The following is a 24,515-nucleotide window of genomic DNA, read 5'->3' on the forward strand; positions in this document are numbered from 1 at the left end:
GGACCCCTCTTTTTCCTTCCTTTTATTGGATCCGTATCTTGAGACACGCGTGACACGCCAGCACGCCGCTTTTCGACTTCTTCTTCGTCGCTCCTCTCTCGGCAGCTACCAAGCGTAATAAAATTTCGCGATATTTACGAGCGTCTCGTTGCCACTCCGAAAGTCTTCCGCAGACTACTTCTGGTCGGCAGGCTTTGTTTACGAGGCTGCGATTTATCGGCGGCTATGCCACATTGGGACGGGGCGTTTCGGGTCAGGGTTCCGTTTCGATGTCGAAGAGATACTCCAGCACCGGTGTCAAGGAGATCGTTGCGCCGGTTCGCGAACGAACGTGTTTATTTATTGGAAATGCAGGTTAAGGACTGAAATGCCGTGTCGTTTCGTTAGTAGATATTGTTCAAAAGTCATCTTTCACAGTTACCCGTGTTTTTAGCGAACCTTTTCATTTGTATTCTTGCGTTACGCTGCTATTCCTATTCAGGCAATTTTTTAAGACGATTAAATCGAAGGAACTCCGAAAGAGACCTACGAATCTCCTTTAGGAACATTCATTGAGCAACAACGACTGGAGGAACGTCGGAACACAATCGGACGGAAATATTCCCAGAACGCGCCGCGTTGCGCAATGAAAGTCGCGATTAAGGAAACTCTGGCAAATCTCACGGCTACGAACCGCGTTCATACCGGGGATACTGGTAGGTGTAGATGTTGGGAAATTAGCTGGAAAAACGAAAAGGCTCGTGCTCGATGACAAAACTTTCTTAGAAGCCGCTTTCACGGTTTGGCTTGGTACACCTGTCGCCTCGTACGAAGGCTAAAAGTGCGACAGATCGATTCGATCTCGAACAACAGAGACCTTTTTCTCGCGACGATCGTCGTTGTTGCAAACAATGCCCGATGGGACCGTAACAAGGTCGACTTATGACGTGACGATGTTTGATACGTCGATTAAACGACGGAAAAACTGGCCGACTCGATCGACTATGTCGCTTTAGCGAAGGGAACGTGCCTCGAATCGGTGAGACGCGTCTCCCTGCGGGAAGTTCGATCGTCGATGCTGGAAAATTACCGGAAAGTAGTTGTTCGTGACTGGAAGCCCGGAGGACCGTTGAGAATTACCTATTTGTCTTTTACATCGCTATAGACGTCGTTAGGGATTTCACGACTCGACGATAGTACTTGGTGAGAAAGGACTGATAAGTCAACATATTGATAATAGATACTGACAGCTGTTGCCACGTTGAATTTACTTTTTAAGAGTTCCTTCCTCGGTCGCAAGCTCTTATGTTTCTCTATTTTTTAATTATTTACCTGTTATTTATTTATCTATTTATTTATTTGTTCTTGTTTGCAGGAAAAAGATTTTTTAATCACGAAGATCGTAATGTAAAAAGAAAAATGTAAATTTCAAATCTCAAATGATTCACGTAAAGTCAAGCTCCATAGAAACTCATAGATCGAGTGTTCGTTCCAACAAAGGATTCGAATTATTCCTCGACGCGTTTTTTCTCCATCTAATACTCTTCGACTCTACGCGCTCCAAGGTTCGTCGGGATTTCATCGAGCAACAGGTCGATTAATTCGCCGCACGTATAAGATCGACTCTCGAACGGCGATTTCCAGGTAGGAGCGCGTCGCGCAACCGATTGGTGCACGGAGCTGCACTTTCGTTGCACGGAATTAATCGCTGATTAAGGTAGGCAAGGTCAATCGCCGGGTGATTCAGCTGTGAGTAAGAGGCATCTCCTCTTCGGAACGGTGGACGGCTTTGGGACACGCGAAGACGTACGAGCCGGCAAAGAAAAACGGGATCGAATTTATCTTGTTGATCGATCGTGGAACCAAGGGGAACTGCCGTGTCCCTCTCATCCACCTTATCGTCCAATCTTCGCTTTTGTATTCGACAATTCCCAACGCGACAAATTTTTGCGCTCCGACACGCGGCTGTCGTTCCAAAATGATAGAAATATTGCTTCTTCTTGAATTCTGGGAATATCTGTTTCACTGGTGCACGGAAGACGTTCGTGGGCGTTCGCCGATGGTTTAGATTCCAATTGTATTTGTTGTTTGTTCGTATTTCATTTCGTAACAAGATACACGGATTATCTCGTAACTGGTGGGGTGCCGTTTTTACGTTTATAATAATTTGGAAAATATACACTGTACATGTTTTTGCGTATTAACCGATGTAATTGGACCAGTTTTTAAATAAAGCAATCAGCATAACTTGCGATATTATCTCTTTCGAGTCGTTTAATTATACGTATTCTGAATATTTCTGTGTGTCCCAGCATGCTATGTGACAAAATGATTGCGATATCAGTTACGGATTAAGGAAATGAAACTTACGACGGAGGTTTCTGAACATTGCAATTTCAATAAATCGATCGCCCCGAAGTTTAATCAGCTCGTCCTCCATCTTCAAATATTATTACTTTCCTTCCCGAGAATCAAACTACGGAAACTTTTGAGAAAGAGACGAGTACTTTTCTTAGTGCTGCGTGATTCGACGAAGAAATTTGCCTTCTTTCGCAACAAATAATATTTTTCGCCAGTCGCTTCTTTAATCGTAAACACTTGCAACTGTAAAAGTGCCATTGTGTGTTATCGAACGAATCGTTCGCTGAGAATTCCCCTAGCTTCCTGAACCGGGAAACAGAGTTTGCGAAAGCGGATCCAAGTTCGACTTTCAAGCGCGTTACGAAAGTGCCGGCAGACCGGTGGTTGCCCTAATTAAGCGCGCCCGCTATTCGCCGTGGTCGAAAATTCGCGAAGTTCGCTTTAATTTGGCCCGCGATTTCGCCACGGTAATAAAACGAAACGGACCGATAAAAGAGAGGCACAAGGTGTCCGTTTGACTGTCCAACGCGGCCGTGCTCTGTAATAAAGGCGGCTTCCACTTTTGCCTCTGCCTCATTGTCTCTCTCTGCTCTTCCTCTTCTTCAACTCGCACTGACTTTTTTCCTTGTCCTGCCGCCCCTCTTTCGTTACTCCACGACTCGTTATCCCATCGTTCTGGCTCGTTTCCCTCTCGCTCTGAACCCGCGGTTCATCCTGTGTCCCGTGCCACGCGGGGAAAGTTTACCGACACTGTTAAGGGTCATTTCAGAGCGTGTTCGGTCGGCCCTGTTCGTAAAACGATCACCGAATCGACCAACCGGCCGTAAAAATGGCATTCGCCGATTTAATGCGTCTGCCCTTGCTCGTGGTTGTTTAAACCAGCCTCCGAGAACCCTGCGGGAGAACCGGGACATTCTATCGAGGGATGATCGACATTTATCGGGGTATTCGTCCTAACTTTACGATAGAACTTTATTCTCCTGAACTTGTCATAGAAACGACAGATCGGATAACTGGAAGCCCATCAACGCTCGACGCGTAAAACTTTTGCAAATGTAAAAGAAAAAAAAAAGATATACAGAGAGACGTAGAAATACCAGCCAAGCTAGTTTACACCCGTGACCACCGAACGAGACGGTGGCAAAGAAACGAGAGGGTTTCATTTCACAAATCACCGATCCCCTAAACGATCTCATAAGGAAATGGTTGTACGCGGTGGCATCCAGAGACATCCTCGTGGCTTGTCCACCAAGAGAATCCGGCTGGAGCGTTCGATGGTGCCAGGTATCCGTTGCGGTTCTGGTTTCTGGTACTGGATTCTGGTCCGCCGCCGCTGGACGGGGCCCGATTAAAATGGAAACAAATGAAGTTGGACGTAATGAGGTCCTGCGGTGAGGGAGAACCCGTTCTTTAATTTATTCCCCTGCCCCTCTTCGGCCGTTGTTGCAACCTCTCTCTTTCTTCGACGTTCTCTTTTCCTTCCCCCTTGTTACGCTTCTCTTCATCCTCGATTCTCTATGTACTTCGTGTCCTTCTACTTCTCGCTCCCCCCTTACCCTCGTTCTCCTTCCTCTCGTCGTCGTTACGCTCTTGTTCGGTCTTCATTTTTCATCCTGGCTCTTTGCGCTTCTTTCACTCCGTTCCGTGAAGCCCCACCTCTGCCGAGATACGTTTTCCACGCGATTCTCCTTAATCCGCAACTCGTTTGTGTCTTTGATTATTTCTGCGATTCGCAACTCCGACAATTTATAATTAAGTTATAAATTATTGAATGCCGTACGCTCTTAAGTTCCACGGATTTAAATTGGAACTTCGAGGCGGGAAATCGGCAAAAATTAATTCCTTCGAAAGCGATCCAGATGAAACGGAGAAAGCAAAGAAATCGAAGATACGACGAAGCGTATGTTTTATTGCGACGAAACCGAAACCGATCGGACTGACAATGGGCTAGCAGGGCGACCGGTTGACATTATAAATCGCAATCAGCGGCTGCCTGCTACCGAGCCAGCCACGGCCGGAAAGATGAGTGAGAACGAACGCGGAGAAACGGGACATTATGCAACCGCAGAGATGACGGGTCCGGGGGACAGGTTTATGGGGGGCGTTAAAAAATGGCCGAGCCCTTTAAACCGCGTAATTAAGTGCCGGTATTTTAAGCAGCGGCTCGACCCCAATGTCCGTGAATTATACCTACCAGGTTCTCTCGAGTTCTCTTCTTTAGAGCTCGCGCGGAAATTCGTCCGACCATTTGGCGATTGTTTTCTCGTCGATATTAACAAATTATGGCGCGAGTCACGGAGCAGAGTAATCTTTTAGATTTTTTTATAATCGAAGAAGAACGTTTTTGCCGTTCGAAAAGGAATTGTAGTTGCTACTTTCCGAAGTTACGGGAAGAATTTTTAAGCGATTCTTCAAGGTTGCAAGAAAACCTTTTTAACAAAGAATAGACGCATCGTGCGTTTTCCTAATCTCTGCTCGAAGTAGCCGCCCGTTCGAGATATCGCTGGCTGAACTCGACGAAGAACCACTCGTAATAATTACCAGGAGGTGGTAGGAATTGCGTCATCGAGAGGCCAGCTGGTCGCGAACGAGTCCGACCAAGGTTCTCTCGATAGGAACAAGGGCGCCAAGCGATTTCTCGAAAACTAAACACGCGCGAGAGGACGCGTACATAGGAATCCAGTGAATCACTTACGGTTTCCCGGGAACTGGCAACAAGTGGATGCAGATGAAAGTTCGATGCTTACCTGCAACAGAAAGAAACCAGTGGTTAAACTCATCGGTTCGTTGTATCACAGTTGTTGCTTCGAAATATCTCGACGTTCGATTGCGAGAAAAAAAGAAAAAAGAAAAGTGTGATTAGTAGAGAAGCTTGCAACCGATTGATTGCTTTAACAAATACTGGAATTATAATTTACTGCGCTCGAGAAATTATTTAAGAAATTTAAAGTAAATAAATGTAATTGTAATTTATTCAAGATACAGTAGGATGTCGATCTTGGACTTTCGACTTTTTGGTATTAAAAATTGATCGATGACTAATAGGAAAATGTACATAGATATTTGAAAAAACGAAGCCAAATCATACACAGCAATTTCGTCAAACGAATTCGAATCGCGCGGAATCTACTTACGTTCCTATATCGATCCATATATCCCGAGATTCGATCTCGGTGAATCGAATTTCGTCTCCTAAGTAAAGAAAACAAACAGCTGATACAAGATACACGCGCGTAATTCAGTTACCTCAGGAATACCCCGACTTCTACGTTGTTATTTGTAAAACTCGATGTAATATCGGGCTTAGGTCGAATCAGGGGTAATAAGAGTTTGATCGAAACGAGAATCGATTCCAATCTTATTTACTTTCGTGATTATTAGCAACAGAGAAGACCAGAACATGTACCGCCGAACATAATATTAAAGATAGAAAAACGAACTCTACTCGACTAACGAATTATCGCGAGAGATACGCGTAAAAAATTGGCAATATTTCGAACGCCCATAAGTCTGATTCGACGCGACTGTTACATGAACTTTTGCGCCAGGAACGTAACGTAGCACCTACTTAAGACGCGTATATTCTTTCCGCAAACAATCATCTCGAACGGCTAGCGGGCTCGCCTAGCGAAGAGTCAAGATGGCAGGCGAGTGGCGAGTACACGGAGCTAACCTTCATCATCCGGTGCCGGAGATTACAGGGTTGGCGATGCCGATCCCGATGGAAAAAACGTAGTCGTGGCCGGCCGCGGCCTCCCCTGCCGCATCGCAGCGGTCTTATCTGATCTCGCACTTGCAGAATGCGAATCATTTTATGATACGGCCGCGTTAACATCAAAGCAGCCTCGGGCCACTGCTGCTACGCGCTCGGGAAAGTTCCCGGCTTCTTCTGCGCGCCACCACGTTCCCATTAATCCGTGCGCGTCGTCCGCCACTCGAGGAACGTGGATATTTGAATTTTAGCAAGTTCTTTGCGATGTTCGAGAAACGTTCGATACAGCGGGCGGAAGGATTGTAAAGTGGAATGTATATAAAGCGAAAAGAGGATTCTGGAGTAGATACAGTAGCGAGATTGTCCGACGGACGTGCGATGTTTTCGTGTTGTTGGAACGTGTTTTAGGACTTCGCAAGCTACGAATCTTTTATACGATTCTATTTACTGGCACCTTTGTTCTGTTCTGTTTCGGATTGTCCAACTAATAAACGATCAAAAAATCTGATCCATAGGTGCAACGACATATACAACTCAAGCAAAAAGAGAAGAAAAAGCAGAAAGAAAAAAAGGAAGGAAATTGAATATCCTGAAGTATTCTAAAGTATCCTTGATTACCAGAGTGAATTCGATCGCGGTCTTTCTGCTTCGTTTCCTCTTTTTTCGGGACAAGTTAGACCTCCCAGCAAGCGTCACAAGTGACGCTTTTTGCTCGGAGTGGAGTACGCTGAAAAGCAAAGTTTTGGAGGAAAGTTTGGCAAACAAGTTTTTCATCACTTGGTCGATTCCTGCACGTAAGCCTGCCTACGTCACGGAACGGCCATGGAGACGGGGGTCAATTACAAGGAGAATGGCGGCTCGCGGGGCGAAATTCAATTACGTTAGAAAAACAGGCTGATCCGGCCGTCACAAACGAAATGGCGGCGGCGCGCGGACGGCCCCGTACTGCTTTGTGCGGACAACCACCGAAGGTATCTTTCTTTCTTTCTTCGCCTACCGTTTTAAGTCGCTGTTATCTCGATCGACCAGATTACCAACGATCCACCGCTATCCCAGACGAACTTCGACGAAACACGCGGAAAACGGAGTTAACTGTTTCCTTTGGATCGTCGTGGTTGAAACAAGAAATCTGTGAACTAATAACGTAATAGAGCAATAATGGATTTGCTTGTTTCTTGTCTCGTGAAAAAGTTCGTATCTTTTATATTAATTCTGTGAACACCATGAATATCCGTGGAAATTCAACTGGAAGTATTGAGAAAAAAGGGACATAAAGTTGTACGTAAAGACAGAGTGTTGTACGCCTAAAAAGTATTCGCTAACGAAACAATTACCAGTATATACCTTTATAATAGCTCGCAGACTGTACGATGTCTGACATTTGCATTATGTTCCGCGCGCAAAAACCGGACAAAAACAAACCTGCCAGCAGAGTTCGCCAACTAATGAACCACTTATCTCGGTGGTACATCCTTGACGCGTGAAAAGCAACGTTTCTCACGGGTTAGTCCGAAGGACGAGGTCGCGCTGGTCTCTGAAGGCAACAGGAACGCGTCGTCATCTCCCGTTAGGTGGCAAACAGGCGTGGATTAGGCCATAAGCGCAGCCTTAGGGCGAGTCGGGCAAGAAAATAGGAGGCGGAATACCTGGCGATCCGCGGCCGGCTTACGCAACCAGAGCGTAATTATATTTATTAGACAGCGTACGGGGCATGTGAAATTAAACAGCCGCGCAACGACAGCGGAACGTATGTCACTAATGCAGCTCGTACTATTTCCAGCTGGGATTCACCTGCTCGCCAGCGTTCCGGTGCCGAGAAATAGCGTGGCAGGCGTCGAAGCGGTTCCTCGAGAGCTCCGCTACAAAACGCGCGTTTAATGCATGTACAAACTTCCCGGTAATTTACGATGTCTGCCCGGCAAGACGGACTCCCTTCTTTTTGCGGACACCGCACACGGTTTCACGTGTCGCTGACACGCACTTCGCGTGATCTACGTGACACCGAACGTGGGACGCGACGTTTAGAACGTTTCGTCGCTCGTTGCCTCTTTTCGATACCGTTTTCACCTAGTCTATGTTATTCTTTTCTATCTTTCAGGATAAAAAATTATCAGACAGAGCGCTTATAGCGCGTACCAGATTGCGATTTAGTCAAACTGCCTGATACAATTTCGTTCTGCACTCTGAGTTTCTTCGACTTATTAATCGAAAAGGACGAGCAAGCTCGTCACTGGAATTGCCGATCTCCGAGATATAACAACTTCTGTATCTGTTATTTTTATAAATCTATTTATCAAAACACCGAGACACGTCAAGGTATCTGGAACTCGAATTAATTTCCAAGAGACCAATCAAAATTCGTGTTTAATTAAAATACCAAAGGCATGTACTCGAAATAAAGATAAAAACGTTAATCTGTGACGTGGCACAGTTCGTTAGAGAGTCGCGTGAAATCCATCGGAAAAAATTACATGCGACACGACGACGCACCTATGCGTAACGCGTGTAAAACGATGATAATAATTAATCAACGGTGGACCGGGGCTGGTTCGGTCGGCGGATCGAGATAACGAGTATGCCGTTGCTCGTGCGTCGTTAATGTAACTGTTACAATCTCGGAGGCAAAGAGAGACGCGTGCGATTGCGCAACTATGGTGTACACCTCGATTCTCGATCTAGGATCGAGCGTCGACGCACATGGCGCGCACGGTGCCGATAGTAACGATCCGAGTGAATTTTCCACCTTAAATAGACAAGACGATCTGTCCCTCTATGGCGAAAAACGAAAGGCGTAACCTTCGGGCTCACCTTCGAGCAATTGATCTTCTTTTTCCTCGGCGCGTTCGCGCGAGAAACCGACGAGACGACCGGCTTGCTGCTGTCGCGCGAACAAACTCGTTTCGTTCGTTTCTCCATCGTTTTTTTCCCCCCATCGTTTCGATTTTGCGGATCGCAGGTTGACGAAGAATCGTTATAGTATGTTTGTTATCCGGACGATTACGTTAAGACGATGTCTATTTCAACAGATCGATGGTTTGTTGAAAGTTATTTCGATATTTGCTTCTTCGAGTCGAACGCGTCAGATATGTAATGGATAGTAGCGTGGATATTTTGTACACGGATTAGTAGTAAACGAATTCGACACACGGATGCTAATGAGACAGGTAATGCCAAAACATCTACACTATCGCGGCGATCGATCCGTCAATCGAAGGTGTTCGACAGTTCGACTAGATGTCCGACTCTTCGATTTCACTCCCGAGAGATATCGTATGATTTGGACAAGTAACATTCGTGTAAGTATTTCCATCTTGACATATACGTACAAATTTACCGTACAGAACTTTACACGTTCCCTGTTTCATACATCGTCATCGTGAAGGAATGCAAAGAATATGCCAAGAGATTTACGATAATAGTAACATTTGGAAAATAAAACAATAGGCGATGACACTGGACGACAAGATTGCGACAGTACAGTTTGAGATGAAGACGATTGACTGCGGATGAATGTGAGTATTATACTTACGAGTATGTATACCGTGGATTCGGACGAGCGCGTAAATAATCGCGTAACACGAAGGCGGGACGAGCAACAATTACCGAGTGGGAAATTTATGTCGTTCTGCCACGAGACCGCTTGCAAATTAATTCGCACGCGCGACGCTCGTTTCGCAGAGGCGACGCTAGAACTGGAACGACGTTGCGATAGTTTCCCGCAGTGGTTATTAAAGAGACAAACGGTCGATAATTATCAGCGCGTGTTGTATACACCCACAACCTTTTTTTAAACTTGTACGATTTCTCTATTTCTCTTAAGTCTCCATTCTTGTCTCTCGGAATCGGTACACTGTTCAATCATGGTCGTAGATAGAAGTACGAAACGTATTGTGTTGTTTAAACGACAGACTTAGAGAGAAAAAAAAAAGAAATATTCTACCTAAAAAAACTTCTATATATATACTTTCAAATTGGTGTCAAAGATCGATACTTAATCGTGACTTAAGAAATAAGGAAACATTTCACCACGTTCCATCTATCTCACTCTATTCTTTCAGTTATTTCAACGAAAAAGAAAGGAAAGAGAAAAAGGGACACGGACAAACGAGCAAATAAATTATGCGCAATTTCCCGTTAATTTCCTAAAATACTGGCACGCAAAAGGCGCCGTAAGAGGGTCGGAAAAATTCGAAAGCGGCCGTCCCCGCATTCGTTAGTCCGAATTAATTACGCGTCGTTCCACTAACGACTGCCGTTTTCAACGCCTCTTTTTCTCGCGTCTCTATCATCCATCTCCCTCGTTCCCCTCGAACTTCTCTCCTTCTTTCCCCTGCCTCTCTTTCCTTCTTCTTTTTCCTCGGCAGCACGCGTGTCCGCCTCTGGAGAGCAAAGGCTCTCTCGCGGCGAGCAAGCAACGTTGTTGGCCTCGATTTGTCAATCCACCCGACAAATCCTAAGTAGGAACTCCAAGTGTCGCCGCGTCGGATTGAAAGGGCACCGTTTAGCCAATGTCCAGCTGACTTTCGTGTGCGCGTTCCGCGATCTTTAGACACGCTCTCCGTGCTACTCGCGTGGCCAACGAACAACGGTGAAACACGATGATTTTTCGTACTCGTGACACGTTGATTGAAGCTGACAATCTCGTCGGAGAAGTGTCTCTTTTGGTACGATCAGCCGAGGCTTTAACGTAAGGGTTATTAAGTAGAAAGTGTCAGCGATAGTGGGGGAATATGTAAATACGGTATGAAGATAGATCGGAGGTATCGATTAATTATATTACAGGAGATTATACGAGATATTTACGTAAAGCTTATAGCTGTTCGTGTCCTTACTGTAGGGAAATCTTCGGTTTTATTTCTGTCGACACTTAAATTAGGATCGTGACAGGATAATACCAACGGGGAATGTTATTCGATCGATGATGCGATCGTACAGGTTTTTTCATATGGCTCATAAAGGGTACACAGATATATTTTGCTGTGACAAAACACGATTGCAAAATCGAAATTCGCGGTAGACGAGACAGGCGGTCGTTGGAATGCGATAACTTGGCCAATGGCAGACATTTCGGGCAACGATTCGCCAGATTGGTCGCCACCTCTTTCCCGAGCTCTCTCCTATTTAAAAACGCGACCCTGGACAATGTCGGTGAACGAAACACGCTTTAAACGCTGACACGCAACTCGCCATTCATCTTCGCGAGTCCGTGAACAATACACTGTTTGGCAATCGTCTGTACCTCGTATAAATTCTATGCGTACAAAGAGGTATTCGCGGTGATTTGGCACAGTCGAGCCAGTGGTGCGAGCCCAGTCACAGCCAAAACGCTTTGAACGCTGAGAAAAATATCGAAAATGGCGGCTACAGTCGCTGCAAATTATCCCCGATCCTCGTTTCGAGAATGACGCTCGTACATATATGACCGAGCGTTGAATCGTTCTGACAGCTTACATCTGCGAATAGTGTACAGCTATAAAGGTTGCAGATAACAATAGCAAAATACGATTAAAATAAAATACGAATGTCAAGAACACGTCGTAGGAACTATCTTTTTGTGATTAGATTTTTTTTAGTCTTTCTCTAATCGTCGCGAGACTAATTGTATATTCGCGATAATAAGGTAATGCAAACAGCAACAGATCGATCGATTCGAGGAACACGATGAGGGAGAGAGGTGAAGAACGATACCAGGCAACGAGTATCTTCTCACGGATCATTTATCAGACTGAACAATGGCGTCATTATCTACACGATGAGGGCCGATAATCAACAGAGGAGGTCCATTCGCGGTGTCAATGAACGACCATTGCGTGGCTGTTTGCGAATAGACATAATTCATAGCGCGGCTTACGCGAGCGTAACGCGCCGGATAATGGCAGGCACGCGACAAATCGAGCGAACCTGACTAGTACCAGTCGCGTGTGCCTAACTAGAACGCGAAGCTGACGTTTCTCTTCGATTTTTGTTGCTCCACCTTGACGATTTGCGAGCGGAAACCGCCGGCTAATGATAACTTTGCCTGTGATTGGTATTAATAGCCCTCGATTGCGCAGTTATTCTCTATTGGGTCATTTCACCGTTTTTGCGGGTGTTTGTTAATTTAGTCAGATTTTACGACTCACTCTGTGTCACCGGAATCGAAACGTGTTTACGTACCGAATTGATAGGCGGATAAAAAGCTGTACAGGAAAGTTAGTATTCCGTATCGAGAATGCAATGCAATTGTTTCATAAAAGATACACAGAGAATTGATTTGTCGCATGTAACCGATCTTTCGCGAATCTTTATGTAACCTTAAAGATTCAAGAATGTAAAGGTTTACGAAAGGAAGTTATATAACCTGTGCACAGAAATGCAAATAGCGATCGATTCTTCGAAAAAAAAAGGAAAAGGAGAAAAAGAAAAGAAAGGCGAATAATTTCAATAGCTACTTCGCAAACAGAACGATCCACTGCATATACTTGTTTTTCTCTGGGAGCGACGTCACCCACGAGTAACCAGTAATCGTTGTAATCACTGCGAAAAATCGCTGCGCCTGTTCACGATCGTTAAACAGCCGTAGAACGGGACGATAATCTGTCGGCGATTCGCTTGCAATCTCGCCGGTAAATCATTCGTAGAGACCGGCGTTACGCAAGCAGGCCGTTTCATTCATGCACGCCGCTGGCTAATTATAATTCGAAAGGCGGCGATCGACGTTGCTTTTTACGAGGCGTTCGCATACGCGAGCAAGAGAGCAGGGAAAAGAGAGGAAAAAGAACGAAAGAGAAGAAGAAGCTGGGAAAGGCCGACACGTCCGAGGATCGAGAGCTTCCTCTCGCGTAGAGATGCACGCGTTTCGACATTCGCGTATCGAGTCGCCTTCTTCATCGTCGCAACGATCGCTCGTTTCTAAGAGTCTGCTCGAGACTGCTTCTAGTTTGATGTAACGAGAAATCGTTGTTTTTGCGCTGGAAACGAGGCTAGGCTTTTATTAGTTTCGGAGGACGAAGATACGAGGAAACGTTACGAGAGATGGTGTACGCTCGATTCGTCTTGAAAGCTGTCGTCGTCGTCCTTTTTTATTCTCAATGAATTCCCATCTTTCACGACACCATTATTCTATCATGGATTGCTAAAACTTAAAATTGAAGACACTTAACGTCACCGTGACTGAAATATGGGACTATTAGGTGGCTTTGGCGGGAGCGGTTTAATGACACCCAGGTTAGATAGACCTGGTAGTAACAAGATTTAAACTGTTCGGTGCAGTAGCTTCCGGTTTCGAGGTCAGAGGGATTGATTCGACCCGTTATGTTTGATCGAGCGAGTAATACCGTGCTTCTTCTATCTTTGATGTCAGAGATGCCGTTGCTTCGATTCGTTATCGAACAATGCACCTTATCTTCCTAAAATAAACGTTCTTCTCGATGCTCCTGGTATTAAACGTAAAATTACATTTTACGAGGGAAAGTTCCTAAAGAACCGAGTGACGCTCGTTTCTTCCAAACGTTATAAAAGAAAAAAGAAAAAAAAAAAAAAAAGAAAAAAAGAAAGGAAGATCGAAGTGCCTCTGCAAAAGCATAAAATCTGGATGCTTGTACGAAGAGGCTGTACGTACATACGTGCAGAGGCCGGAGCTCGGCCGGCTATACTATAAATAGTAAAGGAGTAACGCGTCCGTTTCGAAATGCGCCGCGATAATTCACTCGACATATTTCTTCCGCGCTGTTGCACAGCATTAAAATCCGCGCCGCCGCACTCGACCCGTTTCGTTTCATACAAATCGATTATCTCGAGACGGAGGGGGTGCTTGTTCACGCGTTGCTCGATCGTTGCTGGGAGAGTGCCTCCGAGTGCAGCGTGATCGTTGATCGCCGTTGATCGCCGCTGTCCGTCAAGGAGAAAGGATCAAGGGGGAAGCGAAATAGCTGTTGAACGCGTCACAACCACAGGATTAAGGGGAGGATCGAGAAGAAATAATTACGAAATCTCTTTTGGCCCCAGGGGAGACGCACGCAGATTAATCTGACAGCAATATCTCGGAAGGCCGAGCGGGAGGAAATTAATTTTACTGGCGCAATTAAGATGTCCGATCTATAGCTCGTCTGTCCAGATCGATCGAATCTTTTTTCGGGGAAAAACAACAAGCTCCTTTCCCTTGCGCTACCATCCATTGACGTAGCTTTGGGAAACTTCGAACCGTGGGTAAATACCATTGAATTGATTCGTGTGTTGCTTACGTAACTCGTTGATCACTCATATACGCGAATATACGTGGACCTATACTACTTATTTTATTTAATCCATCGGTTATTCGCATAATGGTTCCTTATGTAAGTCTATCGTTTCTTATATACATTTAGCCAAAATCACGATCGATATGAAATGAGAGACACTAACATTGTTGAAAAGTACGAAATGGTGTTCGTAACGAAAGCAGCGAAACTCGCGCCGTAAAAATCCATCGCGTGATACCGTCTCGGAAGGAGCGTGCACGCGAAAGAAGACGTGGCCCGGGAGGCGACCTTTCCGGTTTTTTGGTATTCCTCGAGGAGAACCGTGGCAAAGTCGCGTGCTTATAACGGGCCTCGTTCCGCGGTTTATTACGCGTACCCCGAACAGGGTAGAGCACGCACGGAAACGGAACGATCTCGCATAAAACGCGACGCGCCCCTTAATCACGTCGGCTGAGTGAAAATTAGCATTCAACCCGCGCGCGTCCGTACACGTCGTGCGGTGCACGCGTATGCAAACCACCTGTCCGCGGCTGCTTTCCGTCTCTGCCTTTCTCAATTTCATCCGCCGCTTCTCTGTTTCATATCTCTTCCTGCTGCACGTTCGTTCTTCTTCCCAACGCGCTTCTTTTCCCCGTTTCCTATTTCCATAATCGTTTTCTTCATCTTGTTACAAAGAGGATGTTGCGTGTACGATAAAGGGAATCGAATCACTTCCTTTTTTCCTTCCACTCGTACGGCTTTTATTTTGTAATATTTAGTTGCAACATCATCGTACCTTTCTTACGTAAAATCATGCGTAAAATGTGCGCGTGACTGCAGTACGATCAAGCACAGAGCGTTACGTTTTTATCGTGGCGTTGGATTTTTCTGGATCACGAAACGATGCTTCTTTGTTTTCTTTCTTCGTATAATACACTCTTGGTATCCTGAGCAAATCGAGTCGCTAAAGATGGACGAGTCGTGTCCCTTTGTAATATATAGCCATGACCAATGAAACTTTGCAAAACTTCCACCATATTTCACACAATAATACCTCAATATACTGCTTTAATAATCAAACAACTCGACTTTCATGAAAAAGAAAAAAAGGGAAAGAACATCGGCGAAGATAATAAATAACGAGAACCATGAGAAAGATAAAGGGGAAAGGAAAGCAGGGAAGAAAGTTTCGAGGTCGGGCACAAAAGCGTCAGGATATTTATTCCAGCTCCAGAACACCTTTCCCCTCATTTCCGCTAATGGATAACGCGGCAATATTTAACGCGCTATTTAGCCGAGCCTCGATGCTCGCCGTCGGAATTAAGACTTAATTTACAAGCATTATCTTCGGTTGGCCCGGTCGCGTTGGCATTCCTCTTATCTGACCACTTAACCCCTCGCCATCGTGCTCGGGAACGCGTAAAATGTCAGCGTGCCCGGCAATGTCAGTATGCCGTGCACCGCGTGTCCACTCCAGCTCGCGCTAATGTAGATTAATAAGCATTATCTCGGCTCGAAGCTCGTCCACGATTTACGAACCAGTTTCGCTTATCTACCTGTTTAAAACCGTTTAAAGTACAAAATCCGACGGGCTGTCCCGTACGCGTGTTCTGCGTAAACGTCACGAGAAAATATTCCCTCCAGAGTGCTGCCTTGTGCAGTTTATAGGTCGCGAATAATCACGAACCGATTTACATGGAAAATAAATATGCTTGTGTCTTATATCATCGAGATGATATTCGTCTCCTGGTTTCTGGAAGAGATTCCACTATTTACATAATCCCTCGATATGGAAATTTTCTTCGACAGCTTACCGTACACCTACGCATTCAAACTCTTCTAAAAATCTAAGCTAGCAAAATCTGTCCTAACAACGAGAAATCGGTAAAAAGCTATTGGCCGTGTAACGACTCTTAGGGCGAAAGATGAGATAGCGATAAGGATTTCTCGGTGGATATTAATCGCAACACGAATTGGGTGTATGGAATCAAGGCGACCCAGTGTACGAACGAGGAGGAATTCAAGCGGCTTTCGACAAGCGGCAGGGTCGTGTGCCGCTTGGCTGCGCTCAGTTACGCATCGGCTACCGGCCTATCAATGAATGCGCCCACGCGCGACTGCTCGAGATCGACAGCCTCTCCCCCTTTCCCTCTCGACCGGCAGCGCAAGGTCGTTTAATTCCTGCACGCCTCCAGAAAATAGATTTCACGAATGCAAATCGCCGCACCGCCACCGCCATCACCGACACTGCCACCACCGCTGCCGCCGCAGCTAAGGCGAAAGTGAATGGAGTACGGCATACGGATCCGAGATTCGATGCATCGCCATCTCCTCGATAAGAATATGTGACAGGACCGACAGGCAATAACTTCGTCTTTTCGTAAAAACTTACGATAAAACTTTGGTTAAAAACCAGTTATTACCTAGCTATTTAAATCGTACAATATGTACTTGGAAATTTCTATGTTCGTATTACGCATAAATAATCCGCCTTCGAGATTCTTATTTCGCAAGACCATTTACGTACGTTTCTACTAAAGCAGCGCATTCTACTTCTCCATGTAACTTTCATTCCCACAAAGAAGCAGGGGAGCTCGGCAAAAGGAAAGAAAAAGTAATTCATTAGCGTGTTCGGGACGAGACAGAGGCTCGCAAAGCCCGAGGCGGCCAACTGTGATCCGCGTCGAATCCATCGTCGAGTCGGTAGGCAGTTACGCGAGGCTGCGTTTTAGTTACGCGCTCTCGCCGTCAGCCATCGGATTATCAATGAACGCGCCCACGTGCACAGGATCGATAACTCACGTTCTCCGTCCGTCTCTGTTCCACGACGCTTTCCGTCCCCGCCGCCTTCTTCTAACGAGTATCCCTCTTGCGGCTCATTTACAAAGTCCTTTCGAGGCGGCGAGCGGCGAAGAGGCAATCGACTGGCAATTACGAGTCTCTCGGCAGCGGACGATCGTAAAGCGAAACGGAGAAACGACGACTGGGAAAGCCTCTTCCGCCGCGCCCACGCGTGGAAACTGCCGCGAGCAGAGAGAAACCGAGGAAATGGAAGATGTAACGGATAGCTTGTTAACTCGTGAGAGTTGAGATGCGGGGACAGACGGCGGATAGATCGTTCGATTGAATAATTTGTTTCTCTTTGATACTTCGACTACCGATTCTTACTTCGCAACACCGTTCACGTGTTAAATGTTCGTTGCGTGTCATGTGAATACGTTGAAAGTTTCGGGAACTGCTACCTACGCGTTGAAACGTTAAGACATCTGGTCTCAAAAGGGAGACGATGTATTTATGTATAGAAAAATGCGGGTACTTTCATAACGGAAACGTTGATGCGTTTATTCGAAGAAAATTACTCCACTGCGACGTGATATGAGATATAACACGAAATTTGGTTTAACTTTGTGCGAAAGATTCCAAGGTATTCAACGATGGGGACAAGTCGGTTGTCATCCGATACTACGTCAAAAGTAATTTCTGCTTCTTTTCTTACCCACAGAGACGATTGGAATCGCAATTCACCTTCCGCTAGTTCTATACGGTGCCCCATAAATACCCCAGGCGTGTCACTACGAAGGCGCGCGTGATTATCGTAACAAGGTCCGTCGAATCCAGTCCTCGAGAATGGACATTAAAGGACAAGCGATAGCTAAAAGCATAAGAAAGCTCGTAAACGCGCGGCTGGCTACGCCTTAAACGATATTACGGACACATATTCCCGTGGCGAGGCCAATGTCCCGGCGCATAATTAATTCTGCAATCCCGCCTCTGCAAACCGCTACACCGAAGGTAGTGACGGCCGTGACCTTTTGCACGACCGTTGACAAGTAGGCGCCACATCGGTACCATCTTGGACAGTTACGTTTCTGAGAGCCTCTTTCTTTCCCCCCCTTCAAATATACGAGGATCATTAACGCCGGGGTATTAAAAGAAACCATGGCGTTTGATGGATGACCAAGCGTTTGGGCCGCGCATCCGCCGCGGATATTTTTTGGCCCTTGGTTGTTCATTACGACGCTCTCTGTTCTTTCTACCCCCGGTAGGTTTTACTCGTTTTGCAACGAGTTTTTGCGTGGCCAAACTTTTCGTTGCTTCCGAACGGTTTCGACGCGCCATTCGACGGCATCTTTCACAAGAATATTTCATTCGAGGACGCACCTTTGCAACGTCGATGGATCGAGGAAATCCAACGTTACGATCTCACGTAAAAAAGGATCAGGATCGAACCAACACCCCATCGAACAGAACGATGAACGATCGAACGAAGTATCCTTGAAACGAAGATTCGAGCGAAGATAAAAAGATCGAACGTAACGCGATCCATGGAAGCGCGCGTGGGAAGCGTTGTCACCGATCGTCCAGCAACCAAGACACCTATTTCGGACGGAACTAATTTCCTTTGCTGTCAATCTTTCGACTTTCCGTTATTCACGCGTCAGATCGTTGATACGAATTAAAACGAGTAAAAGCACTACCCCGCGGCATCCTGCCGATTTTGTCCGTGTAATTGAATTCCTGGCGATCTGTTCGTGGCTGTTGAAACGAAGAAAGGAGAACGATCGAAACGAAGAGGAAACTAGAGAGACAAAGAGAGAAGCATCGATCCTCTGGCCTGGTTTCTGTCCGAGCGACCGCGCGGACCGGTATAATGCGTCGGAGCCGAATTATTACCGCGGCATGCAGATGAGGCTACAATCGAGATATCGCGTGTACCCAGACTCGTATATACATATACATGTATATGTTAGAGATAAGATCACCGTTCGCCAGCTCGAGCTTCGTGGTCGGAGGGCTGCGTCGGGTGTAGCCACTCGGAAGGATCTTGTGCACGAAAATATGCCTCGTCCTCGGATTCCTTCGCTAGTCCACCTATGAGATGGTTCGGGAAATATTCCCGAATGTATAATTTTATTAACGAATATCGTTGGCTCTCGATGATTGGCGTGAATATGCAAAAAAAAGAATATGTACGCTTTGTTAAAACTTGGTAGCAAGTTCGATATTTCTGTTACAACGGCTACAGTATTTGAATATCATTGTATCTGTTATGACATTTGCATACTAATTATTTAGATCCATTTTTATCTCAATATCAATCATCTCGAGCCAAGAGAAGAACGATCGCGTTATCCTAATTGAACCAGTAGGAACAAATTTAATTTCTTCCATTCTACGGTTGGTGTCACTGAATAATGTGCTACGTTATGCGTAACAAATACGCGCTATTAAACACCTGTATATCTCGAGGATCTACAGAAAACCGGAGGGCAAACTTCATTCATGAAGAGCGGCAAATTAAACGGTCAACGACCACGGGCACCGCGGTCATCTGATCGAATAACCCGCATGAAAACATAATTCGCCAGCAGGCGAAGCGAGGACGAGGTGCAACAATCTGGTCGCGGAGTTGCACACACGGCTGGAAGAAACGGCAGCAGCATGGCCAGGAAAGATGACAGACGACACGGGGATCGTTACAACCTACAAGATGCCCACGTGTCGCGAGGCTACTGCGACTTCGCGGTATCGATTTACGATCTCGATAAAATATCGCTGTTAGCCGCTGGGAGTATGTCGTACAGAAGTTATTATTCAAATGTTCTCGATGCGAAATGTTGACTTACGACGTTGTTCACTGTGGCGCTGCCTCACCTTCCGGATGAAAGATGACGGGTTCCTTGCGCGCGATGCAGCTGCAAAAATAACCCTCGCCACGCGCAAGTGACATCTCCCAAATTGACCATCCTCCTTCGACGATTTTCATACAAATGAATGTACGCTTCGAGGAGAGATCTTTATTGCGGTAACGCAACGGGCTTGGACGATACCATTCGATTATGTTCAACACTCTCGAAAAGCTTGATCAAATCCAAGAAGGAAGCGACTCTTGGCACGCTATAACCACGGCTACAAAAGTCATAGATGTCCCGTTTCGCAATTTAATAATAAGAAAATGTAAGTTATATTAAAAAGCAAGTTACGCCTAGCGTACCTCGTGCACCAGCCTATGTGTTCAAAACGATCAGCCCACGAAAGCACCTTCGTTTGCGAAGGGATTTTCCCCTCGCAGAGGATCGGTGAAAACGATCATGCGGGGTAAGAAGTGAACGACTACGAGCAGAAGGAGAGGCGCCGTTGGGTCGTGCGGTGAATCAGCGCCGGCTTGCCGCGGGGTTACGTAATCGGGCAAGCAGCGTGTGCACACACAATATCTACGTCGGATATCACTTTGTAGTCCGGCCGCGGGACCGAGGCGCTCTATCTGATCGCTCCGCTGATGCCTTTGCGAGCGGAACGCGCGAAAGAGAGGAAGTTTCTTCGAGTTCCTTTTTGCCCCCACTATTGCCCACCACTGGGAGCAGAGCTCGAACGCTCGCGTCCTGCCAGCATCCGCGAACGTCTTTCGGGATCGACGCGATCCTCCACCTCCTCCTTTCGACCTAACCGATCAACGGCCACGATAACACACGCTTCGTGGAACCACTCGGACGGACCAAGTACTCGATCGGGATTAACGGTGAGCGTTATTGATTTAACGGGCTGACCCATGGCATTTGGTAGCGCGAACGTCATCAACTCCACGGAATAAGAATGACTTGAAACTCCTTGAGTATCTTTTTCTCTTTTTTTATTGGGCAAGATACCGAGTTTAATAAACTTTGATGGTCAAGGAAGTAGATTGATTCCTCTTTGTCAATTTGATCCAGGAAATTAAGATGTTCATAGTGAAAGTCTTTTCCAGTACATCTTCTGATTCTACTCAGTTTCATTCTATTGATATCAACAGTTTCGTGTTACGATTTAACATAAAAAAAGGCAGATACACGATGGGACGTCGGCAAGACGAAGTCATAACGTAAATCAATCGCGTATTCGTCTTTGCTTCCGACGTTCTGACGCGAAAAACGTGGCGACAAAGAAGCGTTTGCTTTTACAAGGGGACCTTGCGCGATAGCGATCGCCGCGCGATCGAGATCTCTATCGACGCACGGTCGCGATCCCCTTCGTGAGATTACGCTTGTTTTATAATTCGAGAGTCAATCGACGATTTATCTCGCGCCAATATTTTCGACCGTCTTCACTTACGGAGCCCTCCGTGCGTCCAAGATGGCCACGGATAAGGCCACAACAATGAGATGATAAAGAAGACGAAGAGGAAGCCCAAGGCGCTGGCGCGTCGAGTGGGCAGCGATTCGCGCGATTAGGATCTCGCGAATTATTATTTGAGCGAAGAAAAGGGACGCGGGAAGAAGTGGCACGTGCAGGCGCGCCGATACACCGCCAATAGAATCGATATTACGATCGAGTGTTTACGGGCACGCTGGCTAAAGCGAAAGTTTATTTAACAAATCGTTTGCAATTTTTACGGCTTTCTTCCCGGACATTTTATGAGATGGAAGAACGTTAGTTTTGAATGTCAGGATCTTTATTTAAAGATTATCGAAAGACAAAGAATTACATCTATCGAGGAAAGGTCGTGATGACTCGAAAATCTATTTCCAGCTTCTGTTCTGCTCTTTCTTCTATCCCAAGCCCGAAAGTTTATCTGACAAATCTTTCCCAATTTTAATTGCCATTTTTTAATTACATCGTGAAATGGGACGATGACTCCGAGTTGCGGCGTACTTGTTGAAAGATTATTGACGGATAAGGGAAGAATTATTTTTCTCTCTAGACTCGCTGGATACGGATTCATTCAGAAGAGTCATCATAAATTCAGAGCGCGTGTAGCTCGTGGAAGTTCAAGAGCGGGGAGAGCTTAACGATCGCGGGCGCGTAACACGGAGCACGCCCGATTTCCCCATAAATCAGCGTCCTCGCGTTGCAACGTTTAATTCTACGAACAAGGGGGAACGAAGGAAAATGGAAGAAGGGTAGAGGCCTCGCGAGAGAGGCACCGAGAAAATTACTCGAAGCTGCGAGCTGCATGTGCATTAACCAGCGCACTCGACGTTTCGCAAACACTCCGTTCGCTGCCAAGATGCCTGACAAACACTCGCTCTCTAACAACAAACGAATGTTAATTCCTATATGGATGGCCGAAGGGGTTAGTGACGGGCAAGATCCTCCATTCGATTGTCTAACCGATTCGTCAACGCCCAAGTTTCCGGAATCATTATTTTTTACGATCAGCTGTTTGTAAGTGAAATTCAAATAATACATTTTCTCTAAGATACTGCGTAGTCTTAAGAGAAGATTATTACACTTCAAATGTAAAGTATATATTGCGAGGGTCGTGCGCTTCTCGATTAGAAATTAATTGAAATAAACGAAAATAATAGAAAGCAAAATTCCTCGAAATTCAAAAAGGAAAGTTTATAGAAGAAACGATAAGTAGATTTGACAGAGGTTCGATAAATGTTTCAGGCTCGCGAGCGCGATCAAATCCATCGCTATGTCGATGTTTACGTAGGAGTGAGGTGACGTCACCTAACCAGCTGTTTCGTTAGCGAGCTGGATAAAAAGCAATATCCACGATAGGCTGCACGCTGATATTATTAGTGACAACAAGGTCTGCAATACGATGAGACAAGGATTTACGCTGGCGCGGTCTAGTCAACGACACGGATTATTAAATATATGCTTTCGTTAGCGCTTTGCGGGATGTATCTGCATAATAAACGAACCGCGTAACGAACGCATAAAATTCTACATTATCGATCAACTGGAATCTTGCAGATTGAAATCACGACGTAACAGATTACTCGGATGATCGAATAATAGCGATTGGTGATATTACGATCTTCGTATTTCTTTTCCTTTTTTTTCGTTAAAATTGTTACGTTAAAGATAAAAGGAAGAAGGGAGGCAAGAAGGAAAAAAAAAAAGAAAAACCTCAAGTTGGTTGGAATTGTCGATATAAAATGGAGCGAGTTAGCACAGTAACGTTTTACGAGATATGAAAGCGCCTGACCCAAGAGATAGTAGCTCATTCTCGTTCCTATGTACAACAGACTACGTAACATTGCTCTAAAAGTACATACTAGTGTTTCTTTCTTTTACTATTCCATTTCTACATATAAGAGAACACTCTTTTTATACCTTAAAAAAGCAACTACCGAGTGCAAACGATCCAGTTCACGGATCGTCGTGCAAGGTGCAAACGACAGCACCAAAGAAGAAGGTAAGAAAGAGTAGAAGAAAGAGAAAGAGAGACAACGATGATCGTCGTAAACGAGACACGATTGCACGCGAAAGGATCGTCTCTAGGTCACTGGCCAACGAAAGTTACGTCAGGTTTGGATATGGTAATACTGCATTCCAGCGGCGACACCTTTACACAGCCCCCTCGGTCCCCCGTTCTCGGTTTCCAGACGCGAAGCTTAGAGTGGCTGCGATTATCTTGAAAATACCGCCATTACATCAGCTGTTGCGATGCGAATCGGGCATTTCATTAATAACCGCCTCTTAATAACGGTCGTGCAGATAATCGCAGCTCCGCTTCCGCCACGGCAGCCAGATTAATGCGAGTAAACCGATAACAACGCAAAAAGGCCTGGTCTTCTGCGCTGTTCGCTGGTCTGCTGGCGCGGATGTAACACGACGGTTTGCAAATTGCGCGTATGCAAATTAGAGAGCGAAATTTGTCGCTGAACGAGCTCGCCGTTTCGCACTTTGTTCCCGATCGTTGCAACGGCCAAACTCTGTCTTGCTTCGCTTTTTACCCACCTTTTTACAGTTCGCCTTAATACCTTTAAAGACTGCGTCAACGTGTACGCGGACTTTGTCTTGCACAAGCATGAATAATTCGGTGTGTGGTGTCTCGCTGAAAAATGGAGTTCGCGCATACACCGAATCGATAAACTTACTTACGCCTTTCGACGAACTTCGTCTTTGTTTCTTTTCCCTTCTTCTTTTTTTATCTTTTCCTTTTTCTTTTTTTTTTTTTTTTTTTTTTTTTTTGAAATCATAACAGCTTTACCGGTCGAAGCGTTACCGACGAAAAAATTTCCCATCCGAAACTTCGCCTCGTTACGATCCACCGCACCGACCCAAGAACTTTCTCGAGTCTCTCGTGTTTCTCTTTATCCTTCCCATCGTCATTATACGTCATTTTTCTTGCAACATCTCTCATGTTACACCTAATAAAAAAAGAAGGGAAAATGAAGGAAGGGAACGTTGAAAGCACGGCCCGTCTCGTGTAATTCGAAGCGCGACAAATCAAACATCAGCGAGGTAGATGTACGATTACGATTCAGGCATAATTGCCACGCAGGTCGTCGAAACGGATCGGACAGGATTCGATAACGATCTTCCAACGG

General features: G+C 45.7%; 1 protein-coding gene across 3 annotated transcripts in view; it reads right to left on the reverse strand.

The window, feature by feature from the left end:
- LOC126916769 (myocardin-related transcription factor B-like) overlaps nucleotides 1-24,515 on the reverse strand; it is a 245,503-nt gene that overhangs the window by 134,852 nt on the left and 86,136 nt on the right. The window contains exon 2 of one of the 3 annotated variants that reach the window (XM_050722954.1): nucleotides 5,036-5,087. The exons of the other annotated variants lie outside the window; for them this stretch is intronic. Coding sequence (XP_050578911.1) covers nucleotides 5,036-5,087 — 52 coding nt within the window. The remainder of the gene's footprint in view (nucleotides 1-5,035; nucleotides 5,088-24,515) is intronic. 3 annotated transcript variants of the gene reach the window in all.

This window comes from Bombus affinis, chromosome 1 (genome assembly GCF_024516045.1).
Source record: "Bombus affinis isolate iyBomAffi1 chromosome 1, iyBomAffi1.2, whole genome shotgun sequence".
In the NCBI taxonomy this organism is placed as follows: Eukaryota; Metazoa; Arthropoda; class Insecta; order Hymenoptera; family Apidae; genus Bombus; species Bombus affinis.